Source organism: Physella acuta, unplaced genomic scaffold (genome assembly GCF_028476545.2).
Source record: "Physella acuta isolate Inbredline_101_S28 unplaced genomic scaffold, ASM2847654v3 ptg000637l, whole genome shotgun sequence".
Classification (NCBI taxonomy): domain Eukaryota; kingdom Metazoa; phylum Mollusca; class Gastropoda; family Physidae; genus Physella; species Physella acuta.
Window position 1 is genome coordinate 154,294 of NW_026732156.1, and position 15,914 is coordinate 170,207.

The 15,914-nt window shown below is 34.7% G+C and overlaps 2 protein-coding genes across 5 annotated transcripts; one reads left to right on the plus strand and one right to left on the minus strand.

Annotated features, from left to right (window-relative positions):
• The first annotated feature begins 2,941 nt into the window (after positions 1-2,941).
• LOC131948300 (trichohyalin) lies at positions 2,942-10,547 on the plus strand. Of its 4 annotated transcripts, none has more exons than XM_059309860.1 (2): positions 2,942-2,988; positions 7,894-10,547. In XM_059309860.1, exon 2 carries the CDS (start codon positions 7,895-7,897, stop codon positions 9,614-9,616), a length of 1,722 nt encoding a protein of 573 aa, XP_059165843.1. In that variant the 5' UTR covers positions 2,942-2,988; position 7,894; the 3' UTR covers positions 9,617-10,547. The 4 variants fall into 4 exon arrangements, with proteins under 4 accessions (XP_059165843.1, XP_059165847.1, XP_059165845.1 ...); XM_059309864.1 differs by lacking the exon at positions 2,942-2,988 and adding an exon at positions 6,055-6,384; XM_059309862.1 differs by lacking the exon at positions 2,942-2,988 and adding an exon at positions 6,559-6,599.
• Positions 10,548-11,012: 465 nt separating this feature from the next.
• LOC131948301 (BAG family molecular chaperone regulator 3) lies at positions 11,013-15,168 on the minus strand. The gene is made up of 2 exons (XM_059309865.1): positions 14,698-15,168; positions 11,013-13,819 (listed from the first exon to the last, which is right to left on the minus strand). Exons 1-2 carry the CDS (start codon positions 14,863-14,865, stop codon positions 12,782-12,784), a joined length of 1,206 nt encoding a protein of 401 aa, XP_059165848.1. The 5' UTR covers positions 14,866-15,168; the 3' UTR covers positions 11,013-12,781.
• Positions 15,169-15,914: the final 746 nt, after the last annotated feature.

Genomic DNA, 15,914 nt, shown 5'->3' on the forward strand with positions numbered 1-15,914 from the left:
GCGTGCATATACTGTGGAACAGGCTAAACAAAGAAGATTAGCATGGAGAGCAAAAGAAACTGAAGAGGAGGCATACATATGCTGAACAAGCTAGGATCAAACGATTGGCTCAAAGAGCTAAAGAAACTGAACAGGGGGCAGCTGCAAGATATGCATTAGCAGAAAGAGGAGCTCAAAAAAATGAAGAGGAAGCAACGCCAAAGATAGCTCAAAATACTGTAGCGAAAGCTCAGCTAGGGAGAGCTAGAAATACTTTTGATGAGGCTTAGCTAGAGAGAGAGCTAGAAATTCTGTCAATGGGGTGCTAAGTTATGCTAACAAATGATAAAGCATCAGTTTCTACCATGCTCACTTTCTTCATCTAGGCTAGTTTAGTTTATCAATCTTGGAGGAGCTCTTTCTGGACCTGGAATTCCAGAATTTGCACTATCTAGGGTCAACATCTACATTAACATCACTGCCTTTCTAGCATTTGACACATAGGCATAAATTTGTTTTTTTAATTCAAAGCCACATTTTATTATGTATATTTATGAAAACAACTACAGTATTGTTTTAGGCTTAGAGTTAGTATTTCAATATTTCCTTTTGAATTAAGATGTATGTTAGTAAACAAAATTTTCTGTGTTTATTCCTTCATATTAAATTAAGCTCACCAAACATTATGCAAACTTTGAACGTTATTTACATTTTTTTAAAGCATTAATTGATGCCTTTTTAAAAAAATGTTATCTAAACAGCACATTTGGAATAGATAGTGATATATATAATTTTTTATCTCAAGTATTTTTCGGACTTAACATCAGCATTAGTTTTCATGGCTAACTCTGGTAAAATGTCTTGAATTGAAAACTAAGGTTTGATGTTATGCAGAAGTGCTTTGACTTAAAAGTTTATGTAAAACAAAATAAAAACTTCAACACAAAGATAGTGTAGCATTAGCATACATCTCATTGCTTCAATGCTTTTAAAATTAAATACAAGCAGCAACACCACTAGGTAGTGTCACCCCGCCCCTTCAACAATTTTGCTTTTTTTTTTGGCTAGGTGTTAACCTTAACCCCAATGATTTTTTTTTAAATTTATAAAAATGAAGCTGTACATTTTTTATTTGGTGTCACTCTCTAAATGATGTCACATGGTGCGGAACACATCCCATGTCTTGTGATGTGATGCTATGGAGTACTAGTTCTACCGTAAATGTATGTTAAAGGTCACAGGTTACAGACCTTATAGCTAGGTCTTTGCATGTTTTTATTACACCAGCAATAGTCTTTGACAGAGCATTTTGCAATGTTGTCATATCAAATAGTCATTCTATCATTTTCATTACCCATATCAAAAGTCTGCTTAGAAAAATAAAGAAACTCAGCTTATTACATATTTATTATTTTAAAGGTTCTAAAAATGTCATTCTTGCTTATAATTATTTTAACGTTCTTAATTATGTAAAAGTTGTGTGAAACTAAAAACTCCCTTAATTTTAAACTCACTTTCTGTTAAAGATGAGTTTAAGTATTTGATTAAATTTGTTTTTAAATGTAATAAGTATGTACATTGCATTATTGTGTTGGTGTTTCTTGTGGTCTATTATGTATTGCTCATTTCACATGATAGTTTTTTTAACCAACTTGAAATATTCTGAAAATTGCAATGATTGTGTACATACCTGTTAATCTGATTATGCTACAATAAGCTTGTATTTGTTATCTGCTATAGGAAAGAAAATGTTATTTTCTGTGTTGAAACTGCCCAAAAATGTACAAATTAAAAAGTGATAAAGGATGTTGTGTTTTGTAGATATGCTATTGTGTGTTATTGTTTTCCCATTAGATATATTGTAACTGTGATAGTGTTATCATTTTGATATAATTGTATTAAGTTTTGAAGCCTGAAACTGAAACTTGTTTCTTTTCCACCAACCCTAAACCCAATGAGTTGAAGACCCTTGTACTTCTTTGTTAGGCAGTAATTTAAATAGATCTAATGGCTGCTATTTCTAAAGAAAAGCAGAATAAATACCTAAACGTGGGCTTAGTACTGAGTAATTATTGACTAGGGACACCATAAGGTGCTGCCAAAGTTTTTTTAATGATCATTTTGTCCTCTTCAAAATGCTATGCTACACATCACACTATCTCAAAATTACGACCCCTTTTTCCCCTCTGGAGAATGACGTCATTTTTACGGACTGGTAAAAATGACCAACGCCCTTTCAGGGGATCAGGGCAAAATCAGTTTCTTCCAGGCATCTCTTCTGAGGGAGGGGGGGGGGGAGTCTGGAAGAAACACTGGGCAAAATTGATAGTTTTTTTTAATTTTTTATCCACACGTGTTTCTAGCTCCTTTTCTTTTGTTGTATACTAATTCGTTGTCTTTATAATTATAAAAAATATAGCTAATAATAATACTAATAATAAAACGATTTATAACTGTGACAATGGTATTATATTATGAATAGGCAGTGGCCTCCTTTTTTCATATCGGCACTAAGTCTAGTTAGTTTAAAGTTTAACTGAGTAGGTCCTATAAAAAAAGACAATAATATATACTATATAGTAAATAAAAAATTATAAATATAAGTAAATTCCTTCTTCCCCACTCAACCCAGTCCCTTTCAAATTTCAAGCTTAATTACCCGCTACAGTTAGGCCTTATACACTTAGACCTCAATATTCCAACAAAAATACAAAGGATCAGAGCTTCTTTCTCTCTCCCTCCCTTTCCCCCCCCCCCCCCCCCCCCCCCCCCCGGAGAAAAAAGTCTGGAAGAAACACTGCAAAGGATCTAGCTGTATGTTCTAATTCCTAAAATCAATTTTTATACCCTAGTCACACAGTTATCTAGACTAGCTAGAACTAAATCTATTCCTAATTTTTAATAATCCTAGTCTAGTCTGCTAACTAATTAACAATATTATCTCCCTTTGGCCTTGTAATAACTTGTTTCGAATTCTAGGCCGATGACATTTGTCAACACATTCATTTAGTATTTATGTTTAATAAATTAGATCTAGATCTAGGTTCTAATAATAATATTAATAAACTAGAATTTAGAATCTAATGATAGACAAATGGGAAAGGGAAGTATTAGTATTATCAACTCACTAGAACTAGACTAGCAAGAGGTCAAGATCACGATCTATATAGATATTATTAGATATAGGTAAAATCTTAGTTTAGCGTCGTAAATTCCAACTTAGCTAGTAATGTGCGATGAAGGTAACTAATGAATATTTCTTTCATTTGGCCATATTTATGTCATATTTTACATAATATAACAGATAATTGAATACCAAATCACAATCCAAGACCAAACCAGTCATAAATATCCTGGAATAAACTTTAAACTACCCCGTTCGAGACAACAATGAGTAAATACAGGCAGCGGCCATGTTTTAAAAACAATAAATTGTCTATTCGCATGTCTTTTGTGTTGATTTTGTGGTTTAATATGATTGTTTTGTATTGTTTTAATATATGCCGGGGGTCGTCCATAAATGACGTCACACTCGTAGGGGGGAGGGGGGCCCGTAATTTTGTGACGTTGTGTGTGAGGGGGAGGGGGGAGGGGTTCAGATGGTGCGACATCACACTTTTGCATTTTAAAAAAGCAATGTTACAAAACGAATTTTAGACGTTATTTTGCGTTTTAAAAAACTGTTTTAATACATTGTAATAACAATTGATTAAAATACTCTATTTTGACAGAGTTCAGACAAGATTTTGGAAAAATATAGCTGTTAAAAAAAATTCAACTGCAATTTTGAGGGGGGGGGGGGTGTAGGCTGAGGTGTGACGTCATTTTAGGGGGGGGGGGTCTGGCTTTTTGTGACTACGTTTGACGGAGGGGAGGGGGGGGGAGGTAAAAATCGTCAAAAAAAGCGTGACATCATTTATGGATGACCCCCTGTATAGTAATTTTTCTTTTTTTAAAAATATAGTTGACATGAATGACTAATAGACCATATCAGACTTAATAGTGTGCATCCAAGACCACAACAATTGTTGGGAGGTCGAACTTTTTAACACTTTATTTGCAGTAAGCAAATCAATATTAGATCGCTCATAAATGACGTCGCTCTTAAGATAGTAATGACAGCGTGCATTATTACAGAGCAAACATATGAACATATTGTTTCAGATAGAAATTGTGATTTGTGGTGGGGAGAGGTTGAGTAGAACTCAGCGATGTGATTTTGGAGACTGGTCAGGTTTTTTCTCTCGTGAAAACGGGATGGTTGTGGGAGAAAGACCAGCTGTAGAAGTATGACGCGTCATTCATTGGTGATCCATTTTCTCAGTGGGGACGAAAGAACTATTAAGAAAGGTCAAGAAATGTCAAAAGCTTGCCGAGTCGCATTTCTTGAACCCTACCTTTTTCATTCCCCCACTTAGCACATCGTCACCGAGTTAACGCTCGCACGTGACGTCATGTAGCGGTACCGCCGACCGTTAGGCTAATTTTATAGAAAAAAAAACAATAAGCATTGCCTTTTTGACGCTTTCGCGACGTTTAGTTTGATTACATAAGTTGGTGTTCATTAAACAGCCCCTAACACACCTATCACTCGTCCATTTAAACGTACGTAGTTATTTCTGCAAGCTTGCTGTCTTGAGACTTTCGGCCCTTTAAAAATGTATTAAGCTCACACCGTATAGAACTAGACTACCCATATTAAGCTCCAAAAGAAGCTTGGTGAAAACAGGATGGCCGTCCGATTTTGTAGCTGCTCTGCGCTTTTTAAAAACCACAATAAACGATAAGATGACACTTATATTAAAGTAAATTATAGTTCTGAATCTTGATACATTAAAAGTGATATTCGGAAATTAAGAGCCAGACCAGACAGTCAACATATTTCAATTTAAGTCCAAGAAAATAAATTTCCTCAAACGATGGAACATTACTAAATTTTCGCGCAGTTTAGCGAAATTGAATTTAAGTATTTACGTCATCTTACAAAGCGCGATAGCTTACTGGTGCTCTAACGTGGCCCATGCTAATGGCCGTATTCCTAACGCCCCGCATTAGACACGGCTTATTCGTCGGCAGGCATTTGGTGGCAAGCCTTTTTGACGGGGATAATGTGTTGCGGACGTTTTGCCGAATGTCTTAAACTAGCAGGCTTGCGACATTTGTGTTTTAAGCAAGGTATACGTATACTAATGCTTATTTATCGTTATTTTGATTGAACAAAGCATTATAGAGATTCTCCATCAATCACCTAGGTATTTTTCCCCGTTCACCTCCTTTCATGAGACCGACACGTCATAAATTGCAAAGCCGCCTGAGTTGACGTCACAAATCTTCACTCACTCCCGTAGCAAATCATATGTGACATCATTGTGACATCATTTATGGACAACCCCATATCACTCACTTGTGTACTTGATATTGACGATTTGACAACAAAGGATAACCAAAATGTGTCTGGCAGGTGGAGACTTGGGATCGACCATAGTGACAACACGCGCTTAAGGGGTGGACGGGCTCATTGTTTTAGATGATGTTTTACGAGGGAAGCTGGTGGATAATACATTTGGTCTCTTTGTATATGTAAATGATGACAAACATTTAATGTTGTCAAAATTATGGTTAGAGATCTTAGATAAGGCAGAGTGAAGCGTAATTTTTTACATTATGACTTGTTGTGACATTGACGACAAAAATATGACGGAGGTTGGGGTTTAATTAAGGTAAAGAGAAGTAAAAAAAAAATGTCATAAGTTACGATAGAATTACTAACTGATGAAAAGAAAAACCTGAAATGAAAATAGTGAACATTCAAACAATAAGAAAAAACTCACAACTATTTAGTAATAGTAAGATCAGTAGCGTAGCGAGGGGGACGGGGGGGGATATATGTCCCCGGGCGCCGACCTTAGGGGGCGCCAAAATGGGTTGGAAAAATAAATTGAAAGGTTGAGGGGAGTGCAAATCGAAAGTTTGAAGGGGGGGGGGGTGCAAATGGAAATCTCGAGGGGGGTGGGGGTGCAAATTGAAAGTTTGAGGGGGGTGCAAATCGAAATCTCGAGGGGGGGGGGGTGCAAATCGAAAAGTTTGTCCCGGGAAGGGTCGCTACGCCTCTGAGTAAGAAAAAACGTGATTTAATACATGGATACAAGTTGCATCTCACAATGCTTCTAGAATTAATAAAGTTGTTTGTTAGGAAATTCACATTTAAAAAAATGCTTTGTAATACGGACTATACAACAAGACGATCATATTTAAATACATTTTCATATGAATAGAAATGAAAGGGAAGCTACTCTCAATAACATTTTCTTAAGATGGCTGCTGTTTTTAATAGCAAATTTACTATCTCGAACAGGGTTGATAAAAATTAATTTTAGGATATTTAAATTGATTTAACCATCAATGGTGATCTATTATTCAATTATTTATAATATTTTATTAAAATATACGAAAATATACTCATATTTAATGACATATTCATTAATTCACTCTCTCCCACATTACTAGTTTTGGCCGAATTTACGACGCTAAACTAAGATTTTACCTAGATATAGATCTAGACTCTCGATATAGATTTCTAGAATCTATTCGAGTATTCGTCGATCTAGATTTTAGACTCGGTAATTTTTAGCGTTAAAAAAATAAAGAGACGATCCATAAATCATAATGAGGAACATAATAAATAATCATTAGGGCCTATTTATCATAATGATTATTTGATTATGGATCTAGATTTCTAGATCTAATTAAATATAATATTATTTTTATTATTAGGCTATTACTACTAGATTCTATATTATAATATTAGTATTACTACTAGACTACTAGACTCTACTAGAGATCTAGATTAGATGATATCTATATTATATTAGTTAGATCTAAGTCATTCTAAGTTTGAACTAGATTCTAGATCTAAGTTAAAAAGTAAGAGAACTTTTTTATGAGAAAAAGGGTAACTCAGATAACCACAACAAATAATCCCTAATATCAAATAATTATTTATAATAAATAATAATACAATTAATTAATAATTAGGCCTAAGTCCTAAGTGGTTGGCTCTGTTGTATACTAAATACTAATCTATACAATTTCTATAGCCATTGCTAGTACATCATAGTGATCATACTGATAGTAGTTGTAAGTAAGTAAAGTAGTAGGCCTACAATTCACCACAACACATCTATGTATTTATGTATGTCATCTTCTATAGGCCTACTCATTCTATACACTATACTTTACTATAGTGACTTGACTTGACTTAGTCCTCTTTGCTCCTTATGGAGCATAGGGCCTCCACCATTTCCTTCCATTTCTTCCTATCCTCGGCTATTAATTTTGACATCTCCCAAGACATCCCTGTTGGCTTCAGTTCTTCAAGAAGACTCTGCCTCCAGGTCTGTCTTGGGCGCCCTCTCTTCCGCTTTCCCTGGGGATAGTAACTATACAGTATTACTTATATCTAGATCTATACAACCTATATCTGGATACCACATCTTAGATGGATAATTCTTATTTGTGCATCGTTGACAGAAAACAGACACATAGAACATAGATTACTTACTGTACTGTAGTAGGTAGTCTAGATGTAGATCTAAGTGCTTATCCTTTTGTTGCTGAACAAAGGAAGATAATTAAGGAGAGGGGATACCACCCAGTACCCTCGGACAAAATAGAATATATTATTTATATAGAAAATATATACTTTAACCAGTGTCTGTGCTCCTCTATTTTAAGTGTGTGTTCCCCCCACCCCATGAAGAAAAATGTCTGAAAGAAACACTGGTCAAGGATCTAGATATCTATATATTAATATTTATATTGGCTAGATAATATTATATAGATCTCCATAAATAGAAAAAGGGTCTAGCTGTTGGCCATTCATTACAATAAATATTTTTCATTTTCTTTGCACAGAATGATCGAGGAAACGGTGAGTGAACAAAAATTGTATCCATATGATGGGAAACAGCAAAGATGTAGAGAGGTAACTTTAAATCAGGATTTGGAACAAAATATGAAATACAAGTTTGAAGAATCAGATCATGAAATACTAGATCTTAGTCTAAAATGCAAACTTGAAATTTTGGAGAATGAAGAATTAAAATTAGAATATAAATGTGAAGAGTTAAAAAATGGACTTGGGCTGGACTATAAATTTGATGAGTCACCGAATGGACTAAATGTGGAATTTAAATGTGAAGCATTGGAGAACGAAGAAGTAAGTTTAGATTATAAATGTAATGGATTGGAGAATGGATCACCTGATGTTGCTCAAGCATTTAAAACATGTCCTAGAGGTAGTAGAAGATCATTTCAACAAAACCATATAAAACTAATGAAGTTATCGCATAGAGGTAGTAAAAAGAAAAGAAAAAAAGGGAATCTCTCTCGCAGGTCTAATAGTGCAAAACGAAAAAGATTAGCACAGAGAGCTGGAGAAACTGAAGAGGAGACTGCTGCAAGACGTGCACGAAAGACAGAAAAAGCTAGGCTCAAAAGATTAGCTCAAAGAGCTCAAGAAACCGAAGAGGAAGCTGCTGCAAGGCGTGCATATTATGCAGAACAAGTGAAGCAGAGAAGAGCTCAAGAAACAAAAGAGGAGGCTGATAAAAGACGTGCACAACAGGCAGAAAAAGCTAGGCTCAAAAGATTAGCTCAAAGAGCTCAAGAAACTGAAGAGGAAGCCGCTGCAAGGCGTGCTTATTGGGCAAAACTAGCTAGGCTCAAAAGATTAGCTCAAAGAGCTCAAGAAACTGAAGAGGAAGCTGCTGCAAGGCGTGCATATTATGCAGAACAAGCGAAGCAGAGAAGAGCTCAAGAAACAAAAGAGGAGGCTGATAAAAGACGTGCACAAAAGGCAGAAAAAGCTAGGCTCAAAAGATTAGCTCAAAGAGCTCAAGAAACTGAAGAGGAAGCCGCTGCAAGGCGTGCTCATTGTGCAAAACTAGCCAGGCAAAGAAGATTGAAACTGAGAGACCAGGAAACTAAAGAGCAGGCTGCTGCAAGGCTTGCTTATCAAGCAGAGCAAGCTAAGCGCAGAAGATATGAACGAAGAGCGCAGGAAACTGAAGAAGAAGCTGCCGCTAGGCTTGCTTATCAAACAGAACTAGCTACGCGCAGAAGATTAAAACGAAGAGCTCTGGAAACTGAAGAAGAAGCTGCCGCAAGGCGTGCTTATCAAACAGAACTAGCTATGCGCAGAAGATTGGAGCGGAGAGGTCTTGAAACTGAAGAAGAAGCTGTCGCAAGGCGTGCTTATCAAACAGAACTAGCTATGCACAGAAGATTAGAGCAAAGAGCTCAGGAAACTGAAGAAGAAGCTGCCGCTAGGCGTGCTTATCAAACAGAACTAGCTATGCGCAGAAGATTGGAGCGGAGAGGTCTCGAAACTGAAGAAGAAGCTGTCGCAAGGCATGCTTATCAAACAGAACTAGCTATGCACAGAAGATTAGAGCAGAGAGCTCAGGAAACTGAAGAAGAAGCTGTCGCAAGGCGTGCTTATCAAACAGAACTAGCTACGTGCAGAAGATTAGCACAGAGAGCTCAAGAGGCTGAGGAAGACAAGAAAGACATGCACATATATAAGAAAAGCTTGAGGGGGACAAAAAAGGCTTGCACGTATATGAGAAAATCTTGATGACAAGCAAGACTTGCACATATATAAGAAAAGCTTGAGGGTGACAAAAAAGGCTTGCACGTATATGAGAAAATCTTGATGACATGCAAGACTTGCAAATATATAAGAAAAGCTCACAAAATTGAAAAGAAAGCATCTTCTATATATGCAAATCTAGCTAAGTGTACAGGTTTAGCTAAACAAGCAAAAGTTGTTCTAATAGCCTTATGTACAAGTTAAGCTAAACAAGCAATACTTGCTCAGGTAGCCATATGTTGTACTAGTTCAGATAGACTAGCACATTTTGTTCAAATAAACCAAATATACAAGCTAAGCTAAATATGCACTTATTTCTCAACTAGCCAAGTGAAGAACAGTAGCTAGACAAGCTAAGGCGCTAACTGAACAATTTCCTAGAGGAATCCACAGTTTGATTTGATTGGGGAAATGTCTTGCTTAGTATCAGCCATCAGTGTCTTTTGTAGCCTCCAAGTCATGCACAAAAACATTTCATGAACTTTGGCAGCAGCAGTTTATTCAGAAGTCATCCATGATGTTTTAAAAAAGGGCCAACAGCTTACAACTGTGCCTCATGTTGTTCACTAAGTCATTGCTGAAACAAATACAGCCAATTAAGTATTAATCTCAAGCGTCAGCTCAAAGTTTAAACTATTTTGTGGGTATTAGTTGTTTCATTATTTAATGTTAAAAATTTACCGTTTACAAGACTGTTGTTGTGTACACTTTCTTAGAAGTAAAAGATCTGTTTCAAAAAACTAATTATTTAACACGTACATTGCTTAAATTGAAAGTTGTTTCCTTTGGAATAAAACTTGTGAAGTATAAGCAAGCATAGTGTTTATTATTATTATGGAAAGTTAACATTGTTTAGTTCAGCAAACTTGAATTCTATGAATTGCATTATTTGTGCTGAACTGGATAGTATTGTACTAAAGTGTATTTATTAAAAAAAAAAAGTATTTATATTAATATTTTATTTGTATTTTTTTAATACTTAGGTAATTGTTTTATTTGAACTTTATGTTGTCTGTTGTATTTTTTTTTAAATTGGTATTTATTATGTAGGTGGTCAAAGATTTTAGACTTTTGTTTTTTCAATATTAACATTATTAGCACTGTGTGCTCATACTAAAACTAAAAGCAATGATCTATGCATCATCCCTACTCCAACTAGATTTTTTAATCCACATAAAAATTTGGAAAATTTTTTATTTCCCTTGAATACACCCAATGTATACCAGGTGTTGAGATCAGCAACAGAGAAGGGGTGGGGGATGGATCTTGCTTGGACACTCCAATAGTTACGGCAATTAAAAAAAGATAATAGATTTTACTCAATTATCCATTTGGGCATTTACTAAATTAGTCTTGTTGACTATTTTGCTAACCAATTAAAAACAAAACAAAGTATGTCAAAGAAATTTATTAGAACATGAGATGTTACAATATGTATACACTACTTGTGTTAATTACAAAAGTAACACACATAAATTAGTTCTCATTTTACTATAAAAAAAAAAAACTGTACAGCACCCAAAAAATAAGCAGAATAAATTATTGCAGTTTTTTTCTTACAGATTTGTATCACAACCAAGCTCACACATTTTGTACACACTTTATCTTGATTTATCATGAGTAAAAAATAGACCTTATTGAAAATTTTCAATTTTGTTGAGGTTTATTTGAAACAGAGAAATGTCCTATTACCAAATGTGTTCATTCTTAACTTATGATACAACAGCCTACATTCAAGTTGACCCAAGTAAAAGAATGACCAGTATAATCAAGAATACCATCATGGAAGTGGTAATAAAATACTGAACTTTTCTGTAAAAATAAAGAACCCAAAAAAATGAACATAGTACCGGTATAATGAAAATTATGCTGTTGAAAGTATTTATAAAAATTTGGCACTTCTAATTAAGTTATACTATCATAGTATCAACTATCATTCAATTATAGAATAGCAAGTTAAAAAAAAAGCTTTTATAAAACAAGCAACTAAAAAAATAATCCATGCATCAGTCATAACCTTTAAGATACACTTACCTGGAGCAAGAGCCCCCCAAGCAACCCTCATAATGACTAGCAACAATTTTAACACATCCTCTCTAGAACTACAACTATTATATACACAGAACTGCACAGTAAATATGCAACATATTTAGTTAAAGCTATTTCAGTGGAAAGAACCCATCCAGGAAATTTGTTCAGTTTTTTAACTACTGTTATATTTGCAGCCCCTCTCCCAATAAATTCATAACCATGGCCCAGGGTAATGCTTTATAGTTGTGCACATATATTTTAATATTATTAATAAAATAATAAAACATCATATTTTTAGACTCAGTCCTATGATAAATATTTTAATATTCAAAAACTGTTAAACTTTATTTAACTTAACAATATCAATACACGTATGCCGGTAAAAAATATAGTCATTCATATTGTGTTTATATTTTTTTTTCTGAGGACAGCACCACAAAATGTTGAGGTGCGATAAAAAAAAAATGACACTTGAAGTCTAAATTAACAAATACACAAGACCAATAATGCAACATGTAACAAGAAGACCAATTTGAAGACCAAATTTTAACAGGAACAACTTTTTTTTAACAAGTTCATAACATGTGTAACTAATAGCTGTAACCAAATGTTACTCTGAACCTTAAGAAATTTTGAAACAACAAAAGCAATCATTTTCAGCTCATTAGTGCAGAATTTTAATATTCCACATTTACAATATCAGAGTTTGAAATAAGTTTTTTTTTTACAATAATAAATAATAGTATTAAAACAGATCATGGCCAGAGCAGACTGTTATATGAAGAAGAAACCATGATTTATGTTAAAAATGCAAGCTTATAAGACAAAGGAACAGTATCAGATATTACACTTTGAAGGGTTATTATAGTATGAGGTGGAGTGTCAAGGATTGTAAACTTTTTACTTTATCTAGACTAAGTATAAATAGTCAAACACTGAGAAAGGGTATTAAAAATTAGCTTGTAGGATTGTTTGTTAACCTTAGTAGCAGTGACTGCTTTATAATAATAAAATGAAGACATGAAGTTTCAGACAAAAAGTTTATGATTATTAACTTTCTTTTAGATTACAGTTTAACACCAAAAAAAAAAAAAAAGCTTAAGTATCACAGATAGTGGACTAACATGCTACTTCACTGTCCAACTGCATTTCCCTGACAGAACTTGAATCTCTTTCAAAGGGTATTTGATCTTGTGATTGTCCTGCTATGGATGAATTGTTAGCATCTGCACTGCTGGAGCTTTGATTGTCCGCAGTCTCCTGCGGATTGTGGGTCTCGGCAGCCACAGCTTTTAGTTCTAATAAATCAATGGCAGCCTCAATGTATCTAACAGCTTGCCGTCTTGCTTGCCTGACATTCTCCAGGTCTCCGGCATCAACAGAGTCCAGTTTGAGGAGATTCCTGGTCAGCATTTCTTCTATGTATCGATACTGTTTGTCTTTTTTAACGCCTTGAAAAGAATTTACCTCCCCCTCTAGCGACTTGACTGCACTCATTACACCGTTAATTATCTCAAAAGCTCTTTCCTCTTGGCTTTTTGGAGGCTGCTGTGGGGTGACATCAGAATCAGGTTGTGTTGAAGTAGCCGACTGTTGCTGTGGTTGTGAGTGAGCAGAGGGCCGAGGTGGAGATTCATAATCTGGTTTAGGTTCTTGTGAGCGCTGTTGAGGCATTTGTGCTGAGAGAGGAATAGCCTGTGAGAAATCTGGATGTGGGCTGCCTCTGCTTGGACTGGGTCCCCTGTTTACTTCATGAATGATTGGGATATTGATCGGTTGTTGTCCCATCTGTTGTTGACTGGGAGCACTGGGCTGATTAGGCTGTTGTTGGTACTGCTGATACATAGGCAGCTGCGTAGGCTGCTGATGTTGTTGTTGTTGTGGACGAGCTGATGATGGAGTATTGCTTGAGCCAACATGCTGAATAGGAATCTCCCAAACATCACCACGCTTTTTGGGTTGATTACTGTTCTGCGAGGAACCACCATATTGAGTGGGGTATGGGTAGTTTAAGTTATGGTTGCCTGTGTGATGATATTGCTGTTGTTCTGGTTGGGAAGTTCGTGGTGGTTCAGGTCCAGGTTCGTAATGAACTGGTATTTCAACAGTTCTGCCTTCAGGAGCGAATCTGCCAGCATATGGGTAATGAAGTGGTCCCTGAATTTAGAAAGTACAATTTTATAAGACAACTAAATAAATATATTGCTCAAATACTAATTTTGCACATTAAAATTAAATACTTTAGGATTAAGTTTAAACTTTCTCACATTACATTAGTCCTATTTTATAATGTTATATTAATTGAACAATCAAGCCTATAGGCCTGGGTAGTCATATTAGTAAAATAATAAACTATTAAAAATCAGCTTAATAGGCCTGTTATAAATAATAAATAGGCTTATAGGCTAGATCTATTCTAAGTCTAGGTCTATATTTAATTACTTAAATAATTAATTAATAATTAATTAGGCCTAGATGTCAATTAGGGATATTTTGTTATAATCATTGATCTGTAACTTACAAATACAAATACAGGAAAAGGGGGGAGGCTATTAATTTTTTTTTAGTAAGACTGTAAGAAGACTTATTATAATTAATTATAATATTTCAAGTTGAAGTAGGCATAAATAACAAACTAATTAATTAACTCTAATAGTAGTTAGATCTAGTAGGCCTAATTAATACAATAATAGTCAAGTAAATGGCCCAATACACAATATCACAATCAATAGGCATAGTCTATAGTCATAGTAATGATAGTACTCATAGTCTATTAAAAAATTAATAGTAGGCCCTGCCCCAGGCCTAATTAAATTGTTATTTGTTTTCTTTTGAAACCAGTCTAATAACTTAATTAGCATAGTGGCCATATAGATCTAATAGCAATAATGTCTAATATGGATATGTCCTTTAGTACTAGATTTAGATCTAGGCCTATAGTTCTAGAATTATTTAATGTTTGAGTTATGACTTAAATGACCTGTAATATGAATTTTAAATTGAATTAAATTAGGCTGGTTTTTTTTTTTACTCACCATCATCGAAATTCGCGGATCTTGCCAAGTAGTATTCTTCGTATTGTGGTCTATGAAGTAGGGCCAACCTGAGTTATTATCGTATCTCATTTCCCAGCCTGGTGGTAGTGGATCGTTTCTTGCCTGTGTATGGTTATATTGCATCGGATAAAATTGCCGATCTGACATTCTTGGGTTCTAATATAGAGGAAAACTTTATTCTGGAAATATCGGACCGGGAAGCTTCCGGATTCAGTGTTGGCTACCGAGACTTTTCTTGAAGCTTCCTACTAAGGGAAGTAACTTTAAATAAAAGTAATCTGTGTTAGGCCCTATGATATTAAATACAGTAACTCAGTAGGCATAACTATTAACTAAGTCTAGAATCTAGATCTAGAATCTAAATCTAGACCTAGTCTAGATAGATCTAGACAAGATTTAACTTCTAGAATCTAGGGGATGGAATTTCTTTGCCTAGTTCATGATGAATTTTGATTCGCTTTTCAAAAACGCAGGCAAAATAAAAACTTGAAGGGCCTGGCCTAATGTAATAAAATAATAAATTAAAAATTAATTATTAATAATAGGCCCTATTTTTAGTATTTTATTAATTTAGGCCTAATTTAATAAAAATATATTTAAATATTAAATTATGCCCTTATTTTATTAAAAATATATAAGTTTGTGTCTCATTGAGTTAACTGAACTGTTAACTCAATGAGACACAAACTTATTTTATTAATAATTAATAATCTAGATTCTAGAATAGATCTACTAAATACTAATAATTGTACTAATATTTCCTTAGATTATACTACCTTTCTAATCTATCCATAATCCATATATAAGCAATTTGTGTGTGTCTGTCTTTTATGCATTACTACACCTTTCATCTGATCGCCATGAAACTTTGGGAAGTTGTTTAATGTTCAGAATACTCCTGGGGAGGTATCTGCAATTCAATTCTTCTCTATATCTATACATTATACAGTATATAAAAACAAAAGTCAATTGACTTTTTTTAACCCTTCATCCGATCGCCATGAAACTGGGGCGTTGATTAGAACACTCCAGGGGAGGTTCCTGCAAAAAATCATTTTAAATTTCGCAAGAGGCGGCATCCCAGGAGATTGCGATTTTTATATATATAGAGCTCCAACCCTGTTTGTTTACAATTATTTCTAGTGCTGAGTTTAAAGAGTTCATAAAAGGATCACACTGGCAACTATTGATAGCCA

Bases quoted from the DNA above. Each gene is read 5' to 3' on its own strand.
- LOC131948300 (XM_059309860.1), top strand. From the start codon at position 7,895: ATGATCGAGGAAACGGTGAGTGAACAAAAATTGTATCCATATGATGGG.
- LOC131948301 (XM_059309865.1), bottom strand. From the start codon at position 14,865: ATGTCAGATCGGCAATTTTATCCGATGCAATATAACCATACACAGGCA. The intron at 13,820-14,697 runs GTGAGTAAAAAA...TTCTAAATTCAG, and splicing joins ATCCGCGAATTTCGATGATG to GGACCACTTCATTACCCATA.